The sequence below is a fragment of the Myotis daubentonii genome, chromosome 2, assembly GCF_963259705.1.
Source record: "Myotis daubentonii chromosome 2, mMyoDau2.1, whole genome shotgun sequence".
NCBI classification, from domain to species: Eukaryota; Metazoa; Chordata; class Mammalia; order Chiroptera; family Vespertilionidae; genus Myotis; species Myotis daubentonii.
In genome coordinates this window covers 97662633-97683824 of record NC_081841.1, presented here as the reverse complement: position 1 = coordinate 97683824, position 21192 = coordinate 97662633, and the positions used below count along the sequence as shown (strand labels likewise).

The 21192-nt window shown below is 42.1% G+C and overlaps 1 protein-coding gene and 1 non-coding gene across 15 annotated transcripts in view; both read right to left on the bottom strand.

The window, feature by feature from the left end:
- The window catches only part of WNK1 (WNK lysine deficient protein kinase 1), a 151587-nt gene that overhangs the window by 84003 nt on the left and 46392 nt on the right, over positions 1-21192 (bottom strand). For all 14 annotated transcript variants that reach the window (XM_059683922.1, XM_059683923.1, XM_059683919.1 and 11 more), the window contains exon 2: positions 16874-17046. In XM_059683922.1, the coding sequence (XP_059539905.1) occupies positions 16874-17046 (173 nt within the window). The remainder of the gene's footprint in view (positions 1-16873; positions 17047-21192) is intronic.
- On the bottom strand, positions 13398-13504 carry LOC132228873 (U6 spliceosomal RNA). The gene has a single exon (XR_009451483.1). It is a non-coding gene; the product is annotated as a U6 spliceosomal RNA (small nuclear RNA).

Below are 21192 nucleotides of genomic sequence, written 5' to 3'. Positions count from 1 at the left end.
ATTTCATGCACTGGGCCACTAGTCCTATATAATAAAGAGTTAACATCCAAATGGTCATCACGCCCTCACTTTGTAATGGCTCAGATACTGAACACTGGAGAGAGAGGAATGAGACCAGCCAGGCACAAATGAGCTTGCGAGAGAGCAATGAGACCAGCCACCTAAAGACTAGCTGAACAGAAGTCCTATAACTAAGGATATACAGAAGAATTCAGGTCCAGAGATTAGTAGGAAGGGCAGAGATGTGGAATTGGCAGGCCCCACATCCATGTGCGGTGCTTAAAACTTGAAAGGGAAACCTTGGCTGCAACGTTCTCCCCCCAGGAGCACGCCCCACGCCCATAGCTCCAGTGCCTGAAAGAGAAATCTGCATAACCCCTAGCTGTGAAGACCCACAGGTACTGTGGCTGAATAAGATGGAGGGCTGCTGGAGTCTCAGCTGTTCCTCTTAAAGAACCTGCTCACAGACTTACTAAGATTCACTCATTCTGAGCTACAGTACTGGGGCAGCAGCCTGAAAGATGTCAGAGACATAGGGGAAGAACTGAATTGTCCAGCTTCATGATGAAGGCTTAGAGGGGCAGCTTCCTCCCAGATGGAAGTGCGGGCAGAAGCCCCTGTTCCTTTGCTGAGTCCTTCCTCTACATGCACAAATGAGAATCATATCTCAGTCTCCATTAACCTGGCTAACATTGATCTCCCACCCCCATTCCCAGAGGACTCACCCCACCCAACTTGTAGGCCCACCCCAAGCCACTTCTAGTGGCTTTTCCATAACAACAGCTCATGCTGTGGATAAAAAATCTCAGAGGTTCACAAACCCCAACTAAGCAGCATCTGGCCTCTGTGTGCACCAAACCTCTTGTTAGGCAGCCCCAACTCAGAAACTAGTGGCAGCAAGCCTCAATTCACAGCTTAGCCATTCCCAGGCACCTCCAAGCCCAGAAAAAGCAGCAATCATCTGCAAATCATTTTGTAGCTTCTACTAGGTCAGGTGGGCCCAGGCAGGGCATAGGCTGCAGCTGACCTTGGCCTACACCTTCCAAGAAGCCCCAGAACAAAGAAACCCAGTAGCCAGCTTCAGACAACACCACAGTACCACCCAATCACCTCCACAAATGACACTCCAAAGGCAGAATCAGCAGGCATCAGAGCCCAGTTAAAGCAAAAGCAAATCCTGCTCCATAGGGTCAACCCCTACACAACCCCTCTCCTGTAGTCATGGCCAGTCCTCACAACAAATCAGCCTGAGGGTCAATCCCTTTCACTGAAATACCAACAGCAATCAAGTCTCAACTACAATTGGAAGACACATAACCCACACAGGGATATATCTAGAGCATCAGACTCAGGTAATAGGGAGATTGTGCAACTGGGTATCACAGGATACCTACTACATAAGGCGACACTATGGCAGTTATATCTAATACATAGAAACAAATACAGGAAGGCAGCCAAAATGAGACAAAGACACATTCCCAAATGAAAGATCAGAACAAAACTCCAGAAAAATAACAAAATAGAGACAAGCAATCTACCAGGGCACATGCCTGGGTTGTGGGCTTGATCCCAAGTGGGGGGTGTGCAGGAGGCAACCAATCAATGATTCTCTCTCATCATTGATGTTTCTATCTCTTCTTCTCCCTTCCTCTCTGAAATGAATTATATATACCTTATCTAATAAAGACAGAATATGTTAATTGAGCATCATGCCCTCACAAAGATGGCAGTGCCCACAGCCAATAAAGAGGGAATATGCTAATTGACTGTCATGCCCTCAAAGATGGTGGCGCCCACAGCCACAAGATGGCAGCGCCCAGTCCCATCAGCCCCATGGGGTGGCAGGCACACGGCATGGCCGGGCCCCCAGGCGGATCCGGCCACTCCATGCACCTGCCTCGAGTCCCCCAGTCCCCTCAACCCCCAGCTGCCCAGGGTTGGCCCGAGGTGCAGGTAAGCCTCGAATGTTGGCTGCCCAGCCAATGCCTGAGGTGCAGGCAAGCCTTGGATGGGGGCCGCCCAAGGCTTAGATAACCAGGGCCGGCCGAGGCTTGCGCTGCCGGCAGTGGCAGCAGCAGAGGTGTGATGGGGGCGTTGCTTTCCCCTGATCACCAGGTTGGCTCCCAGACTATGAGAGGGGGCAGGCCAGGCTGAGGGACCCCCCTTCAGTGCATGAATTTTCATGCACTGGGCCTCTAGTATATAAAAGAAAAAGAGTTAACACAAAAATGGATATAGAAAACATAAAAAAGAACCAGCCAGAAATGAAGACTATCATAACTGAAATTAAGAATACATTAGAGGGCTGTCCGTTGTGGCTCAGTGGCTGAGAGTCAACCTATGAACCAGGAAGTCACGGTTCAATTCCAGTTCAGGGCACATGTCCCAGTTGCAGGCTTGATCTCCAGTAGGGGGTGTGCAGGAGATAGCGGATCAATGATCCTCTCTCATCATTAATATTTCTATCTCTCCCTCTAATGTTCCTCTCTGAAATCAATCTCTCTATATAAAACCCTAACATGCAAATAGACCGAACAGTGGAACAACCGAATAACCGAACAAACCAGTCGCTATGATGTTTGCTGACCACCAGGGGGCGCGTGAGGAACATGGCGGGCATTGGCCACAGTGGAATGACGGAGCAGGTGAGAGGGGGTGCCAGACCAAGGAAGGGCACCGGTCGCTGTTATTGGGGCAAGCCTCTGGTGGTTACTGAAAATCCTTTGCTTCCGCGCACCAGCCCCACTCGCACCTACTGCTGGCACCCAGCATCGGCCCCGATCACTTGGCACTGTCAGTGGATGCGAGCAATGGCTCCCAGCCCCAATTGCCCCTCAGGGTTTCTCTACCTCCCCCTGCTCCTGAGGGGCGATTGCGCCATCAACAGGTGAGAGTGGGGCTGATGCTGTCAGTGCATGGGAGCAGTAGTGGTTGAGGAGGCGGGGCTGCAGCAGAAAGGGGTTGGGGGCTATGGCGGGAGGGGCCAGGCCGCAGAGGATGGGCCGAGACTCCCCCCTGTGCCCACCACAGCCTCGCTGCCCACAGTTCCTTTCAAGGTGCACAAATTTGTGCACTGGGCCCCTAGGAAAAATATATTTTAAAAAATACATTAGAGGGAATCAACTGTAGATTAGATGAAGCAGAAGATCGAATCAACAATTTGAAAGACAAGGCAGCAAAACATACCCAATCAGAAAGGCAAAAAGAAAAATTAGAATAGTTTAAGCAGCCTCTGGGACATCATCAAGCCTACTAACATTGGCATCATAACGGTACCAAAAGGAGAAGAGAGAACAAGGAATTGAAAAGCTATTTGAAGAAATAATAACTGAAAACTTCCCTAACCTAGCAAATGAAAGAAACATGCTATATATTTCACATACATGTGAAATCTGAAAAACAAAATAAACAAACAAAATAAATATACTCATAGATATACAAAATATTGTTTTTATTTTTTTATTTTTATTGATTTCAGAGAAGAGAGAGGGAGAGATAGAAACATCAGTGATGAGAGAGAATCACTGATTCGTTGCCTCCAGCATACCCCCTACTGTGGATGGAGCCTGCAATCTGGGCATATACTCTGACCAGGAATAGAACCATGACCTCCTGATTCATAGGTCGAGGCTCAACCACTGAACCACACCTGCTGGGCTCTATAGAGAACATTTTCATGGTTGTATGATGAGGTAGTACTTAGGGGGATAAGTCAAAAAGGGAAAGGGATTAAGAAGTACAAATTGGTTTACAAAATATTCATTGGGGTATAAAGTATAGCATAAGAAATATAGTCAATCTTATAATAACTCTGTAGGTACCAGGTGGGTACTAGATTTATAGACGTGATCATTTAGTAAGATATATAAATATCTAACCACTATATTGTACACATAAGACTAATATAATATTGTATGTCAACTATAATTGAAAAATAAATAAATTATTTAAAAAGAAATAAATAAATATAAAAACAGTCACCTCAAAAGGGTGAGGGAAAGGCTGCCAGGGAAGATGCATAAGGGCATTTAATGAGATACTGGAAATGTCCTCATATCTTAATAAAGTTATGATTATGAGTAAATTACTTTGGCAAAACTCATCTAGCCCCAGCCGGTGTGCTCAATGGTTAGAGCATCAGCCTGCACACCCAAAGGGTCTCGGGTTTGATTCCAGGTCAAGGGTGTGTACCTGGGTTACCAGTTTGATTCATGGCTCCAGTCAAGACACATGCAAGAAGCAAACAATTGATGTGTTTCACATCAATGTTTCCCTCTCTTTCTCTCCCTCTTTCTCTTTCTCTTTTCCTCCCTCTTCCTTTCACTCTCTCTAAAAACCAATGGAAAAAAATATCCTTGGGTGAGGATTAAAAAAAAATAATAATAACAACAAAATAAAACCTCATCCAATGAATGATACAATGATAATTTATACTTTTCACTGTATATAAATTTTACCATAAGGAAAAACAAAACATACAGATATTGGAACTTTAATGAAATGGGTACTGAAATGTTTACAGGTGAAGCATACTAATGTCTGTAACTTACTTTGTGATGAATAAAATTAAAATAGATTGGTAGGGGAATGATTAGATGAATATATGTTAAAGCAAATGCTATAAAAATAAATTCAAGAAACTGTACAGTGATTATGTGTGCATTCATTGCATAATTCTTTCTACTTTTCTGTGCAATTGGAAAATTGTATAATAACATGTTGGGGAAAGTTGACACTGGCTTATATCTCTTTCACATCTAAAAAATAATAAAGCATATAAAATATAGATTATTGCAAACCTTTATCTTATAACAGTAGGAAATCGGCCTCTGTGATCCATCTCCAGCATAGTCAACTTTTTATGAAAATGGTTACCGAATTTCCCCAGGGCAAATGGAATGTAGGGAAGTGGGAAGAGGATATAAGAACAAAGAACCGTGGACATGAGCCAGCATCATGGGTGGAAACCCGTGAAGCGCCATGACAGGGGTAGGTGGAGGCAACTAGAAAAAGCCTCAGCCCAATTTTCTTTTTAATTAAATCTTTATTGTTCAGATTATTACAGTTGTTCCTCTTTTTTCCCCCCATAGCTCCCCACCACCCGGTTCCCACACCATCCTCCGCCCTCACCCCCCCACTGTCCTCATCCATACATAGGTGCACAATTTTTGTCCAGTCTCTTCCCGCATCCCCCACACCCCTTTCCCCCCTAAGAATAGTCAGTCCACTCCCTTCCAATGCCCGATTCTATTATAATCACCGGTTTATTCTGTTCATCAGATTATTTATTCACTTGACTTTTAGATTCACTTGTTGACAGATGTGTATTTGTTGTTCATAATTTGTATCTTTACCTTTTTCTTCTTCTTCCTCTTCTTAAAGGATACCTTTCAGCATTTCATATAATCCTGGTTTGGTGGTGATGAACTCCTTTAGCTTTTCCTTATCTGTGAAGCTCTTTATCTGACCTGCAATTCTGAATGATAGTTTTGCTGAATAAAGTAATCTTGGTTGTAGGTTCTTGGTATTCATCACTTTGAATATTTCTTGCCACTCCCTTCTGGCCTGCAAAGTTTCTGTTGAGAAATCAGCTGACAGTCATATGGGTATTCCCTTGTAGGTAACTGAGTTTCTTTCTCTTGCTGCTTTTAAGATTCTCTCTTTGACTTTTGCTCTTGGCATTTTAATGATGATGTGTCTTGGTGTGGTCCTCTTTGGATTCCTTTTGTTTGGGGTTCTCTGCGCTTCCTGGACTTGGAAGTCTATTTCTTTCACCAGGTAGGGGAAGTTTTCTGTCATTACTTCTTCAAATAGGTTTTCAATATCTTGCTCTCTCTCATCTTCTGGCACCCCTATAATTCGGATGTTGGTATGCTTGAAGCTGTCCCAGAGGCTCCTTACACTATCTTCGTATTTTTGGATTCTTTTTTCATTTTGCTTTTCCGGTTGGGTGTTTTTTGCTTCTTCATATTTCAAATCTTTGACTTGATTCTTGCGATCCTCTAGTCTGCTGTTGGAACTCTGCATAATATCCTTTATTTCAGTGTATGCTTAATTTCTAGTTGTTCCTTTATCATAACCTCAAGGGTCTCACTAGATTTCTTGAGGGTCTCACTACATTTATCGGCGGTTTCTAGAAAATTCTTGAAAAACCTTAAAAGTGTGGTTTTGAACTCTATATCCAGGCGTTTGCTTTCCTCCATATCTGTCATTTGTGACCTGTTTCTTTGTCTCCGCATTTTTTTTTTGCTTCCCTCTGTTGGTAGAGTGGCTTTCTGTGCTAGGTGTCCTATAGGGCCCAGTGGCTCGGCTTCCCCAATTACCTGAGGTGGACACTCTTGGTGCACCCCTTTGTGGGCTTTGTGCACAGTCTTGTTGTAGTTAAGCCTTGATTGTTGTAGGTATCACTGGGAGGAATTGTCCTCCAGGCCAATTGGCTGTGAGAGTCAGCTGTGTCTAAGGTGGGAGAACTTCTGTGCTGAAGACACCCTTCTGGGGCAAGACTTGCTTCAGTGGGGCTTTGGTGCTCAATGAGTCTGCCCCCTGAGTGTGTCCCTTATGGATCTGAGGAGTTGTAATAAGATGGTCCCACTCTGACCACTGGGTGCACTGGCTCTTGGATCTAAGGAGGTGCTAATTTAGCCTCTGCCTGAGGCAACCCAGCAGGAGCTACAGAGAGATCTGCAGATTCCCCTTCCTTGTTTGGGGTTTGGAGGTGCCCAAATGAGGCCCAGCTGTGAAGCAATGCAAGCTGCGGTGGGGCCTTGGGCCTTCTCTTGGAAGTTCTGGGTCTGTCTGGCTCAGCTGCAGTTTGTTAGGTAATTTTCAGATTGCAAAGGGCCAGGGCATTCATATGCAAAAGCCTCTGCTGCAGCTTGGGTCGCAGCTTGGGTGGAGTGGGGTCTCAGGGAATCAACAGGGCAGAGCAAGCAGCTATGGCTGATCCTCAGCCCTGCCCCAAGGGGCCCCATGTCTCAGTGTCCCAGTAATCGCTGCAAGCACCCCCGAGAGAAAGCTGCCCCCGAGTTCCGAGTTCTGCCCGCTGCCAGACAGTCCAGTCTCTCCCTGTATGAGTCTGGGTTCCCAGAGACTCACCCGGAACTGGAGTTCAGAGCAGTCAGGGGCTAGTGACTCCCTCCCGATTCAAAAAGACAGCTGCGTCCTCAGTTGCCAGCCCTTGCCGCGTGCGCCTCCGTACCTCTGCACTTCCGCACCTCCTCTGAGTCTCAGTGTGCTTTTCTCTTTCCTTCTGGTTGTAGAATTTCTAATCAGCCAGCCTTCCTGTGGTTCTAGATGATGTCCATTTTGTCTTTTAGTTGTATTTTTGAATTTGTTGTGGGAGGCAGCAATTTCCGGTGTTTACCTATGCCGCCATCTTGGTTTTCACCCCAATTTTTTTTTAAATGGCCCAATGGGAGACTTTAAGACCTAGGCGACGTATGAGGAAACAGGTGAACCCATAGTATTCAGCAAATAAGGAACTGGAAAAGGGACTGAATAAATAGGCTTTGATAGCTACCCCATGTGTGCCTGTACAACCGGAGGGACACCTGCTCTCGAGAACATATTAAAAGTCTCGTTTTTGCCATACTTCTGTCTCCGAGTCCATTATTTGAATTCGGACGGGCGAGCATTTTTCACATAACTCTAAAATTGATAGAATTAACTGGAGTTTTCCATGCAAACAATTTCATAATCTGCAAACATGGGTAGATTTATTTTTTTCTAATTTCATGCCTTTTACTAATTTTCCTGTTTTTATGCTTCATTGCAATGCATGGGTCCTGTAGAACAACACTGAATGTAAACAGGCATCCTTGCTTGTTCCAAATCTCTGTGGTAAAAGATTAAATATGACAGTGAGATATGACTTTAGCTATAGGTTTTTCCATTGATGGTCTTGTGATGAAAAGTTTATAGATCTCTCTTAGCAACTTTCAAATACAATACGGTATTATTATTAACTACTAGAGGTCCGGTGCATGAATTCATGCACTGGTGGGGTCCCTCAGCCTGGCCTGTGCTCTCTCGCAATCCAGGACCCCTCAGGGGATGTAGTAGTGTGCAAAGTAGCAGGCGGCCGGGGAGGAGCCCAAGCCCAGGCCGGGTGCCGCTCCCACTCATCCCGGCCCCGCTGCAGCTTGGTAACATTGCTGTGGAGGCAGGAGAGGTTCACACCGCCGCAGTTGCTCACCAGCTGTGAGCCCAGCATCTGGCTCACATCTGTCAGCTGAGTGGCGCTCCCACTGTGAGAGCGCACTGACCACCAGGGGTCAGCTTCCGCATTGAGTGTCTGCCCCCTGGTGGTCAGTGCACGTCATAGCAACCGGTCAAACGGTTGACCGGTTGCTTAGGGCTTTATATATATATATACTAGAGGCCCGGTGCACGACGTTCGTGCACTAGCGGGTGTGGGGGTCCCTCAGCCCGACCTGCACCCTCTTCAATCTGGGAGCCCTCTCCAACCCGGGAGTTTCTGTCTGTCTTTGCAATCATGTGCGTGAATTGTCTGAGACTCCAACTCAGTTTGGCTTGTTGCTCACAGAATAGAGGCATTTTTTTTTTCTTTGCTTCATTGGTGGAGATTTCCTGGAAGTTTAGGATATCTTCCCTTTAATTTTTCCTAGACACTCTGATTTTACTTATGTCTCTCACCTTTGCTTTCCCTCCCATCCCCCACCACAACAGTAACTTGCTCCAGGCTCACTTTGCTCTAGTGTCTAGAACAGTGATGGCGAACCTATGACATGCGTGTCAGAGGTGACACGCAAACTCATTTTTTTGGTTGATTTTTCTTTGTTAAATGGCATTTAAATATATAAAATAAATATCAAAAATATAAGTCTTTGTTTTACTATGGTAACAAATATCAAAAAATTTCTATATGTGACACGGCACCAGAGTTAAGTTAGGGTTTTTCAAAATGCTGACACCCTGAGCTCAAAAGGTTCACCATCACTGGTCTAGGAGATCTGTCTGCCACCAGAACTACGATTCCTGGCATTCCTGGCGCTCCCCGCACTCTGGGTTTCTGCTTCAGGTCCTGGGGCTGCCACCAGAACTACTATTCCCAGAATTCCTGGTGCTCCCTGTGCTTTTGGTTTTCCCTTCCTACTCTGTCTCCAACCGATGGCCTCCCACTCTGCCAAGTCCTCCAAGCCGCCAGCTCTCCCTCTCTGCTCTCTGTCTGGCGACTTGGGGAGCCAAGTTCCCCAAGCCGCTCCACTCTCTGCCAGCTCTCCCGCTCTGGTCTCTGCCTGGCGCCTGCATATGCAAATTAACCCATCTTTGTCGGTTAATTTGCATGCTCACGTCTGATTGGCTGGTGAGCGTAGCGATGGTCAATTTACATGTTTCTCTTTTATTATATAGGATAGACTAGAGGCCCGGTGCATGAAATTCGGAGCGGGGGGCCCTCAGCTCGGCCTGCGCCCTCTTGCAGTCTGGGACCCCTTGGGGAATGTCCGCCTCCTGGCTTACGCCCGATACCCTGGTAGTCAAATATCCCTCTCGCAGTCCGGGGCTCTCACAGTCCGGGACCCCTCACTCCTTACCGCCCACCTGCAGCGGAGGCAGAAGAGGCTCCCACCACTAACACTGTGCTCGCCAGCTCAATCCCAGCTTCTGGCTGAACGGGGATCCCCCTGTGGGAGCTCACTGGCCACCAGGGGGCAGCTCCTGCGTTGAGCATCTGGCCCCTGGTGGTCAGTGCACGTCATAGCAACAAATAGTTCCGCGATTTGGTCGAGTTGCATATTAGGGTTTTATTATATAGGACTAGAGGCCCAATGCATGAAATTCGTGCATGGGAGTGTGTGTGTGTGTGTGTGTGTGTGTGTGTGTGTGTGTGTGTGTGTGGCGGGGGGTGAGGGGGGTCCTCAGCCCGGCCTGTGTCCTCTCACAATCCGGGACAGATGTGAGCCAGATGCCAGTCAGGGGCAGCTCCTGCATTGCGCATCTTCCCCGATGGTCAGTGCACATCATAGCAACTGGTCGTCCTGCCAGTCGGTCGATTTGCATATTAGGGTTTTATTATACAGGACAGTCACCAAGCTATATATGAATTCCCCAGGATTATTTAATTATTATTTTTTAATATTTTTATTGATTTCAGAGAGGAAGAAAAAGGGAGAGATAGAAACATCAGTGATGAGAGAGAATCATTGATTGGCTGCTTCCTGCACACCCCCTACTGGGGATTGAGCCCACAACTCAAGCATGTGCCCTTGGCCAGAATTGAACCTGGGACCCCTCAGTCTGCAGGCCAATGCTCTATCCATTTAGCCAAACCAGCTAGGGCAGCTTTTTTTTTTACAGAAGAGCTAAACCATCTTTAAAGCAGTGGTTCTCAACCTTCCTAATGCTGTGACCCTTTAATACTGTTGTGGTGACCCCCAATTTCATTGTTACAAATTGAACATAATTAAAGCATAGTGATTAATCACAAAAACAATATGTAATTATATATGTGTTTTCTGATGGTCTTAGGCGACCCCTGTGAAAGGGTCGTTCGACTGCCAAAGGGGTCGCGACCCACGGGTTGAGAATCGCTTCTTTAAAGCCTAATTTTAATCCTATTAGTTTGACAAAGACATTCAAGACTACCCTAGCCAGTAGGAAGTGATATTGTGTTCTCAATAGCTATTATAATAAAAATTACAGTAACTATTATTCAGCCATAAAAAAAGAATGAAATCTTGCCATTTGCGACAATATGAATGAACCCTGCCAACATTACACTAAATGAAATAAGTGAGACAGAGAATAAAACAAACAACAAAAACCAAGATCATAGATATAAAGAACAAATTGGTGATTGCCAGAGGCACAGGTGGTAGTGGGCAAAAAGGATGAAAGCAGTAAAGGTATGAACTTCCAGTTATAAAATAAATAAGTCATGGGGATATAATAGACAATATAGTTAATCATGCTATACTGCTTATTTGAAAGTTGCTAAGAGTGATATTAAAAGTCTTCATCGTAAGAAAAAAATAGTCTTATGTATGGTGACAGATGTTAACTGGATACTGTGGTGATCATTTTGCAATATATACAAATTGTGAATGATTGTATTTTACACTTGAAACTAATTTAATGTTGTATATCAACTATGCCTCATTAAAAAAATATCAAAAATCATTAAAAATTTTATTATTATTTTTATATAAAATTAGGAACATTATTAAAACCACCACAACCAAATAAGAAATATGACAATCAGGCATCATCGGTGCAGAAAAGACATAGTAATTAATTGATAGATAAATGATGATCTTTCTGATACATTTTTGAGTCCTTAATTACAGTTTGCTCATTCCCAATCACACTGAAGAAAAGCCTAATAGTTGAAAACTTCCAGCCTCATAACCATAGCTCCTAATCAGTTTTTAAGTGCTGAAATAGTTCATATAAACTGATAACCAACTTATGGTTAAATGTGGGATAAAAAATTATGGTACTTATCCCACAGAATTGGAAGACTAAATGCTAAGAACAATGGCTGCCAAATATTTGAGTAGGAAATTTTATTATTTTTATTTTTTAATCTTCACCCAAGGATATGTTTTACTGCTGAGAGAGAAAGAGAGTCAATTGTCTTCCAAAAGTGCCCCAACCGGGGACCTAACATGCAACCTGTTGGTGTCTGGAATGATGGTCCAACCAACTGAGACACCTGGCCAGGTATAGGATATTTTAGTTCAACAAAAAGAGAATATCAATAAAGGGTCAGAAATTATAAAAAGAAACCAAACCAATTCTGGAGCTAAAACACAATAACTGAAATGAAAAATTCACTGAATTCAACAGCAGATTTGAGCAGGCAGAAGATAGAAGCTGCAAATCAAAGTAAGTTGATTGAAATTATCCAGTCTGATGAGCAGAAAGAAAAAAAGAATAAAGAAAAAAATCCACAGAGCTTAAGAGACCTGTGAGATACCAAGTGGATCAACATATACAAAATGGGAGTCCCAAATAAGAGAGAAAAGGAAGAGAATCAATATTTTATAAAATAATGGCCAAGAACTTTCCAAATTTGATAAAAGACATGAATTTACACACCCAGGAAGCTCAATAAAATCCAAGAGATCCACATGAGACATATTGCATTCAAACTGCTGACAGCCAAAGATACAGAGAGAATCTTGAAATCACCAAGAGAAGCAACTCCTTATGACCAAATTATACTGTGTAGGAAGAGGAATGGGAGTAACAACTTAATGGGTACTAGGTGCTCTTTTGATGATGATGGAATGTTCAGGAACTTATTAGATGTGGTGGCCACAAAACAATGCAAATGTACTAAATGCCACTGAATTGTACACTTAAAAAAGGTTGATTTTATGTTAGTAATTTCACTTCAATTTTAAAAAACCTAACTTTATTTGCATCACTTAAACAAAATTTTCTAATCCATATATTCCCATCTTATTTTTCAGGCACGGGTATTTATTTCGATTTAAGTATTTATATATGTGGAACAAAGATAGAAACTTAAAGGATCCAAAATACATGTATTTTGGAAATACATCCCATCCCTTTCACTCCATTTGCCTTTCCAAAAACTACCAATGTTCTTCATTGTTCTGTATTCTTACAGTATGAATATCGATTTGCTTTAAATCTATTTGTTTTGGACTATATACACATTCTCAATCTGAGCCATCCTGTTCTCAAATATTGTCTTTCCTCATATTTTTAATTTTTTTTCATTATAGAGTAAAATTAAATCTAATTCTCACTCTATTTCTCATCTTTTCTCGTATCTTCCACCTTTTTCTGATTTCTTAATATTTACTTTTCTTTTAGCAAACTTCAAGAATTTTTTTCTATGTAATATATATATGTATATGTGTGTATATATATATAGATGTATGTATATACATCTATATAAATAAAGCTTAAGTGACTGTTCAACCGGTACTGACCACCAGGGGGCAGACGCTCAACGCAGGAGTGGAAACATGGAACAGACTGATGAATCTCAGCGGGAAGGGGAGGTGGGGGGAGGAGGGGAAGAAATTAACCAAAGATCTTATATGCATACTAGAGGTGGGTCCCTCGGCCTGGCCTGCGGAGATTGGGCCAGATCTATGCACTGGGCATCCAACATCCCCCAAGGGATCCTGGATTGTGAGAAGGCACAGGCCAGGCTGAGGGACTCCACCAGTGCACAAATCCATGCACCGGGCCTCTAGTATATATATGAAATATTACTGAAAGTATTACATATGTCCCCTTTTTACCCTATTGACACCTTCTAGCCCATCCCCATCCTCCACCCCCCACCCCAGGCCTTTACCACGTTATTACTGTGTCCATGGGTTATGCATATATGCATACAAGTTCTTTGGTTCATCTCTTCCCACCCACCATCCACTCCGGCCTTCCTGCTGAGAAAAAATATAGAACAATTCACAAATTTGCGTGTCATCCTTGCACAGAGGTCATGCTAATCTTCTCTGTATCATTTCACTTTTAGTATATGCGCTGCCAAAGCAAGCACCTTCATATTTATTCTTGTCTATTTCAATCTAGTCTGTTGTTGAACCTAACCATTAAAATTGCGGGGAGCTGGTCCATGCTTGCTGTTTCAAGGGACCTGGCATATATGGCATACTGTTCTTTATATGTTTGCTCACCTTCTTGGCGCTGTGTTTTAACCAAGGTCACCTTTCCTAGAAAGGTTGAATCCCCAGGTAGGGATTTTCCCCTGAAGTTAGGGAGGGAATAAAACCCCTCAACTAAGTGCCAGGCCCGGGGATTAATCACTTTAACTACGAACAATCATGCTTAAGCTACATAATCTTTTCTCCCTGGAATGGAGATAAGAAACGCCCTAACCTTTGTAATAGAGATTGATAGGATTGAATCAATTGGTATAAATACAGTTGTACCAAGACAGAAACACACAGAACTCAGAACAGAGAACTGAGAACACAGGGCTTGGAAGACAGGACCAAGAGAGACAGAGCCTAGGCACAGAACCTACACAGAACGTTCTCTAGAGACAGAAGAACTTCGCTGGCGAGAGCATGCCGGAGGATCCTGGACAGGGACTGGCCTTGGAGCTTGGAGGCAAAGCCTGGCGAGAGAGCATGGCAGGGGATCCTGGACTGAACCTGACTGCGGAGATTGGCAGAAGGGCCTGACTAGAACCTGGTAACTGAACCTGACTGGAGAACCTGGACAGAACCTCTCTGGAGATCCTGAGCAGAACCTCTCTGGAGATCCAGACCAGAACTTGGCTGGAGATCCTGGCTAGGCTACTGATCAACTGAACACTGTCTCCGTGTCATTCCTTCTTCGCCGACTCCGTCTACGCCTTTGGGAACCCCTGGACCTGCTGGGGTTGGACCCCAGCATAAAATTTTAATGATTTATTCTTATTTCTAGTTCTTTGGATTTTTTCTAATTGTATCTGAACTTTTTTTGACAAAGTTGTATTTCTTCATTATGGTTTCTATTCTTTATTATTTTATATGCTTGTATATACTTTATATATTTACATATATCTTTACTGAAATTTTTAAATAATTAAACATTTATTTTATAATCACTTTCAGAGTTGTCTATAGTATCTTCAATTCCTGTGGTGCTATTTTCCAGTTGTATCTGATCATCTTTACTGGCTAGTAATTTAATTATGAAGTCACCTTCACTAGAGACTGTTTTGTCCATATAATCAATGAAGTATGAAAATGTTCTGGGAGTTGTCATTGGACTCTGAAACAATTATGAAGTTTATTCCTAATCTTGGGATTCCTGCACCAAGTGGGTAGTACAAATTTATATTATATATTATGTAGGCTGAGATTTCTGTTTTTCATAGGAACTTTCCTCCCATCCAAAGTCCTGGACAGATGGGCAAAATTCCTTATAATTTTCACTCATTGGGATGCAGAGTTCTCTCTTAAATAGGTAATTCAGTCTTCTGACAGAAGCTAAGTTCCAGTTTACCTTTCTACTGAGTTCTAAAGCTTAGTCCTAGCATGGACATTAAAATTATAGTATCCAATCCTCAAATCCCATAAATGGTATGAAATGCCCATAGAATGCCAGTGTATCAGCTCCTGTTTTGGCCTTGAGTTACTTCTCCTTCGCTTTTTATCTCCTTTTTTTTTTTTTTTAAATCTGAAGCTTGGATGCTTATTGAAAAAGCTTTAATGACATTCTACACTTTAGTTTGTTGGTACGGGGGAGGCCATCCAACAGGGACTTAGCCCACTATGTTACCCAAAGCCCCTTATTACAGTTTTTAAAACAAGTAAACCACTGTAGGGTGTACCTGATAAGTCTATTGACAATCCACGAAGTATACAAAACAGTGAAAAGAGTCTCAAGATGCAGATATACACAAAACTACTATCACACAATTCTCCTTAATTCACTCAACTACTTAACAAGTTACAGGCATAGTGCTAGGGACCACAGTGTAGTAGAAACAGACATAGGTATACCAAGAAGCCTGGATGACTAGGATAAGGGTGTTGCCATAAATATTACAGAGGTTGAGTAGAAAATAGAATTTGCAGTGGGGGGAAATTTTGTTGGCTTTTCAACATGTTAGTCTTAAGCATCCAAGAGCACACTCAAATGACTACATCCAGGAGATACAAGACTTATGCTTCTAAGACAGGGGTGGGCAAACTTTTTGACTCGAGGGCCACAATGGGTTCTTAAACTGGACCGGAGGGTCGGAACAAAAGCATGGATGGAGTGTTTGTGTGAACTAATATAAATTCAAAGTAAACATCATTACATAAAAGGGTACAGTCTTTTTTTTCAATAGTTTTATTCATTTCAAACGGGCCGGATCCGGCCCGCGGGCCGTAGTTTGCTCACGGCTGTTCTAAGATCTTGGATTAATGAGCTCAGCAGTATTAATTAAAGAAAGTAATAAATACTCAATATACACTAGAGAGACAATTTTTTAAAATCCAATTCCTTCACAATAAAAAATTTACACCACATAATTTATACTAATTTCCTCTCTGAGTACAAATAGATACTGAGTACAAAAAAGAGACCTGAGATTCCAGAGGCATACTCCAACTCTTACCTTAAAACTCTTTATAATAGGCAACAGGGAATTTCTGCATTTGACCTATCTGTATTCCTGAAAGGAATAATAGGACTACCTGTTTTGGCTTTTCAATTTCTGATGCTATGGGAAATGAAATTATGTAGTGATAATGTTCAAAATACAGTATGCATTTGATACAATAGTTGCATAGGTGCAACAAAAACTGCCTAATACTGCTTGATAAAATAATGGGTAAAGCTTCTCAGTAAATTTCAACTTCATTTTAACCACTAGAGGGCTCCCTTATCATCACTTGATTTCTGATCCCTTAGCCACTCAAATTTTAGAAACACGAAGTACAATGACTTAAAATAACTGGGTTTATTCTGCAATAACATCTCTTAAAATATATATATGTATACACACACACACACACACACACACACATATATATATATAGTTTTATTGATTTTAGAGAAGAAGGGAGAAGGAAGGAGAGACAGAAGCATCAATGATGAGAGAGAATCACCGATTGGCTGCCTCCTACATACCCCACACTGGGGACTGAGCCCGCAACCTGGGCATGTGCCATGACCTCCTTAGGTCAACGCTCAACCACCAGGCCATGCTGGCTGGGCAATAACATCTCATTTTAATACTTACCAATAAATAATTATTAAATAACTTTATACACCAGAAGACTCTGTGGGCAGAAAAATGTGCTAATGTACTAACAGTTGAAGGGACAGTTCCCTCCTAAGGCAACAAAAGTAGGACTGATAAGGCCTAAAATAAGAAAGCTCAAGTTTTCTCATAGTTCTTGGTCAGCTTTTATATTGATGGACTTACGTTTTAAGTGTTCCAGATGTCATAAGTTCTGTCACCAAAACAATGCACTTCTTTCCTTTTACTGTGGATTCCCAGGAATCATAGAATCGAACAATATTGGGATGCTGAAGACCCTTTAACATTTCAGCCTCTTCTTTAAATCTCTGTCTTTCAGACTTTGTTAACTTTCGATCCTACAATCAAAAACAAAAACAGAATGTAGTTTAAAATAATAAAACACCAAATTACAGTTAAATTTAGATGGTAAACATGTACTAAGTTATAATGATCAACAGTGTTAAAATAGGAACACTATAACAAGTTTACTAATAACTAATACTTTCATCAGTCTATCATATGAGTGTGGAAACAGGCTAAAGCATGTTTAAGAAAACTTTGGATTATAAAGTCATACTTAAGATTATTTTAGTATCAGTATTATTAAATATGCCTCAGATACAGTCTCATTTTGTATGTGAGTTAACTTACTACTTCTAAAATAAGTCATCTATTGCTAGAAATGTGCAATTTAACTACAGGAAACAAGTATGGACTTTAGAGGTAGAAAGGTCTAAATATAAATCCTAGTTCTGTCTTTGCTTTGGTTAGAATTCCCTTTATGAATATATATACCTTCAACTCACAGGACTGTTGTAAGAATTGTCCTGCAAATTTAAACTATCTTTCTTACATTAATATTCTGTCAAAACAAGTAATACATATTTTAACAAAATATTTGAGGTATACAATAAAGTAATGTGTCCATCATACAATTAAATAATTAGATATCACAAATATAATTTAAAGCCCTCTGTGCAATTAGGTTGCCCTTCCCATCACAATTCCTTACCCTTGAATAACCACTACCCTGAATTTGAACATACCATTCCTATATGGGTTTTTAGACTTTATTTTTTTTAAATATATTTTTATTGATTTCAGAGAGGAAGGGAGAGGGAGAGAGAGAACATCAATAATGAGAATCATTGATCGGCTGCCTCCTGCATGCCCTTTACTGGGGACTGAGCCCGAAACCCAGGTATATGCCCTTGACCGGAATTGAACCCATGACCCTTCAGTCCGTAGGTTGACGCTCTATCCACTGAGCCAAACTGGCTAGGGCTGGGTTTTTACACTTTATATGAAATGTTAAAATTTCATAAAATGATGGTATACAGTATGTTTTTGGAAGTTTGCTTCTTTTTCACTCAATATTGAGATAATCTTTGATGGCATATAAGGAGATGACAAGATATCTACCTTATTACTATAACTTGTCTCCATTCATTATCACTGCTTTACAGTTATCCTTTGTCTGACTATACAGGATGGGGCAAAAGTAAGTTTACAGTTGTTAATATGAAAATTAATACAATAATTAATAAATAATAATACAAGAATAAACTGTTTTGTGTACTCACAACTGTAAAACTACTTTTGCCACATCCTGTATTACAATTTATAAAATCTCCTATTAATGAATCTTTAAGTTGTTCCCCATTTTTTGTTACTACTATCTATATATATAAAGAGCCAGGGGCCATCACATCCGAAACAACCGAATGGACGACCGAACAGGCTGAGTGGGACAAAAGGCCGGCGGGGAGCAGTGAGGGGCGACCAAATGACCGAACAGCAGGCTGTGTGGGGTGACCAGGCCGGCAGGGGGGTTAGTGAGGGACGACCAAATGACTAAGCAGCAGGCTGTGTGGGGTGACTAGGCCAGCGGGAGGGGGGGCAGTTGGGGCGACCAGGCCAGCAAGGGGGGCAGTTAGGGGTGACCAGGCTGGCAGAGCGGGGCAGTAGGGGTGACCACACTGGCGGGGGGTTGGGGGGAGGAAGAGAGGAGGGGCAGTTAGGGGCAACCAGGCCAGTGGGGATAGGGCAGCTGGGGGTGACCAGGTTGGGGGGGGGGGCAGTCAGGGCAATCAGGTCAGCAGGCTGAGGTTGTTAGGGGTGATAAGGCTGGCAGGGGGGCCAGTTAGGGGCAATTAGGCAGGCAGGCGAGCAGTTAAGGAGCCAGCGGTCCTGGATTGTGAGAGGGTGCAGGCTGGGCTGAGGGGACCCCCACACCGTGCACAAATTTCATGCACCAGGCCTCTAATACCGTAATAATAGTGTTGTAATGTTAATCTTGGACATACATTTAAGGGTATTAATAGGACACGTGTTCTTTTTTATTTTTTGATTTTAGAGAGAGAGGAAGGAAGAGAAAGAGAAAGAGGGAGAGAAACATTGATTTATTGTTCCACTTATTTATACATTCACTGGTTGACTCTTTTAAATGCTCTGATCAGGGATTGGATCTGCAATCTTAGCATATCAGGATGAAACTCTAACCAACTGAACTACCTGGCCAAGGCAGAACACTCAATTCTTAAACTTAGGGTCCACAAAACCCTTTAAGGAAGATTTGTGAATATGTGTGAAAACAAACAAATATTTTTCATTTACCATGAATTGAAATTTAATATCTCCTTGATTTATTAATGTGTACACCTAATAGTATAATAGTAACTGTGATTTTTGTCACCAACAGACCTAGATTATTTTCATACCACCTAACAGTAGATGCAGATTATCTCAAAATAGCAGTTACACAAATCATTATTTTTAAATTATGATAGCTATTAGACTCTCAGGCTTTATTATGCACTAATAATGTATAATATATCACAAATTTAAAATTTTGGTAACTATTCAATATTAGTTTCCATTATAATCCAATGTATCTATACCAGGGGTGGGCAAACTTTTTGACTCGAGGGCCAGAATGGGTTCTTAAACTGGACCGGAGGGCCAGAACAAAAGCATGGATGGAGTGTTTGTGTGGACTAATATAAATTCAAAGTAAACATCATTACATAAAAGGGTACGGTCTTTTTTTTTTTGTTTTATTCATTTCAAACGGGCCGGATCCGGCCTGCGGGCTGTAGTTTGCCCACGGCTGATCTATACTAATAAAAGGGTAATATGCTAATTAGACCAGGAGACCTTCTGGACGTCCTTCTGGACAAAGCCATGGTGGCGGGGCCGAGGCAGAGGTGGTTAAGGGTGATCAGGCCAAGAGGGGAGGGCAGTTGGGGTGATCAGGCCAAAGGGGGTGGCCAGTTGGGGGCAAGCAGGCTGGCAGAAGGGAGCATTTAGTTTTTAATCACAATGCATTTTCATTCCTTGAAGCTCTATTTGGGTCTTTATCAAATCAATCATTCACTACTTCTTCCAACACCATCTTGATTTTTGTTGTTTTAGTTAGTTTCTAGTCCTTTTCCTGATAATATAACTTACTTTACAGACTCAATTCACTGCCACTTTTATCTGAGTTACTGGGGATCTAATTTTGCTATTGTTTTGGCTGCTGATATTCACTTCTGTTGGTTTTTTTCTTTATGAGGTTATTTCAAATTGTGATGTTTGTTGGAATATCCTCAGTTGTAAGTGTATCCCACAATCTCTAGTCTGTTTTTCATTTCATTTTCCTCTTCAAAGAACAACTTTATTGGATCTCAATTCCAATAACTGCTTGGCCTTGAGATTTCATCTATCCTCAGATAGACAGTAAAACTATGCCCCTTAGTTAACAGATTGGCAACTGTCCGAGAAAAGTCCTAGTGTCAATTCACACTTTTCTTGCTCTGATTTTACATTTCTTCTTAGTTTTCAGACCTTGGAAATTACCCTTACATTGTAACAAACTCAGCTATGCATTGAAGATAATAGGTTTTTGTTGTTCTGTTCATCAAAATTTTCAAAATATCTCATGTTTTACAATAAGAAGTTTTCAGCTTGTTTGCTTTTCCCTTTACTGACAATAGGGTTTCCCAATATGTTTTTTTAAAAAATCTTATTCACCATACATTCTTTTTTACAAAAAAAAAATATTTTTATTGATTTCAGAGAGGAAGGGAGAGGGAGAGAGAGAAACATCAATGATGAGAAAGAATCCTTGATCGGCTGCCTCCTGCATGCCCCCTACTCGGGATCAGTCCCACAACCCGGGTATATGCCCTTGGCCAGAATCAAACCTGGGACCCTTCAGTCCGCAGGCCAACGCTCTATCCCAGCTGTGGGCAAACTACGGCCCACGGGCTGGTTTCGGCCCGTTTGAAATGAATGAAACTAAAAACAAACAAACAAACAAACAAAAAAAACACCGTACCCTTTTAAGTAATGATGTTTACTTTGAATTTATATTAGTTCACACAAACACTCCATCCATGCTTTTGTTCCGGCCCTCCAATCCAGTTTAAGAACTCATTGTGGCCCTCGAGTCAAAAAGTTTGCCCACCCCTGCACCACTGAGTCAAACCGGTCAGGGCTCACTACACATTCTTAAATGT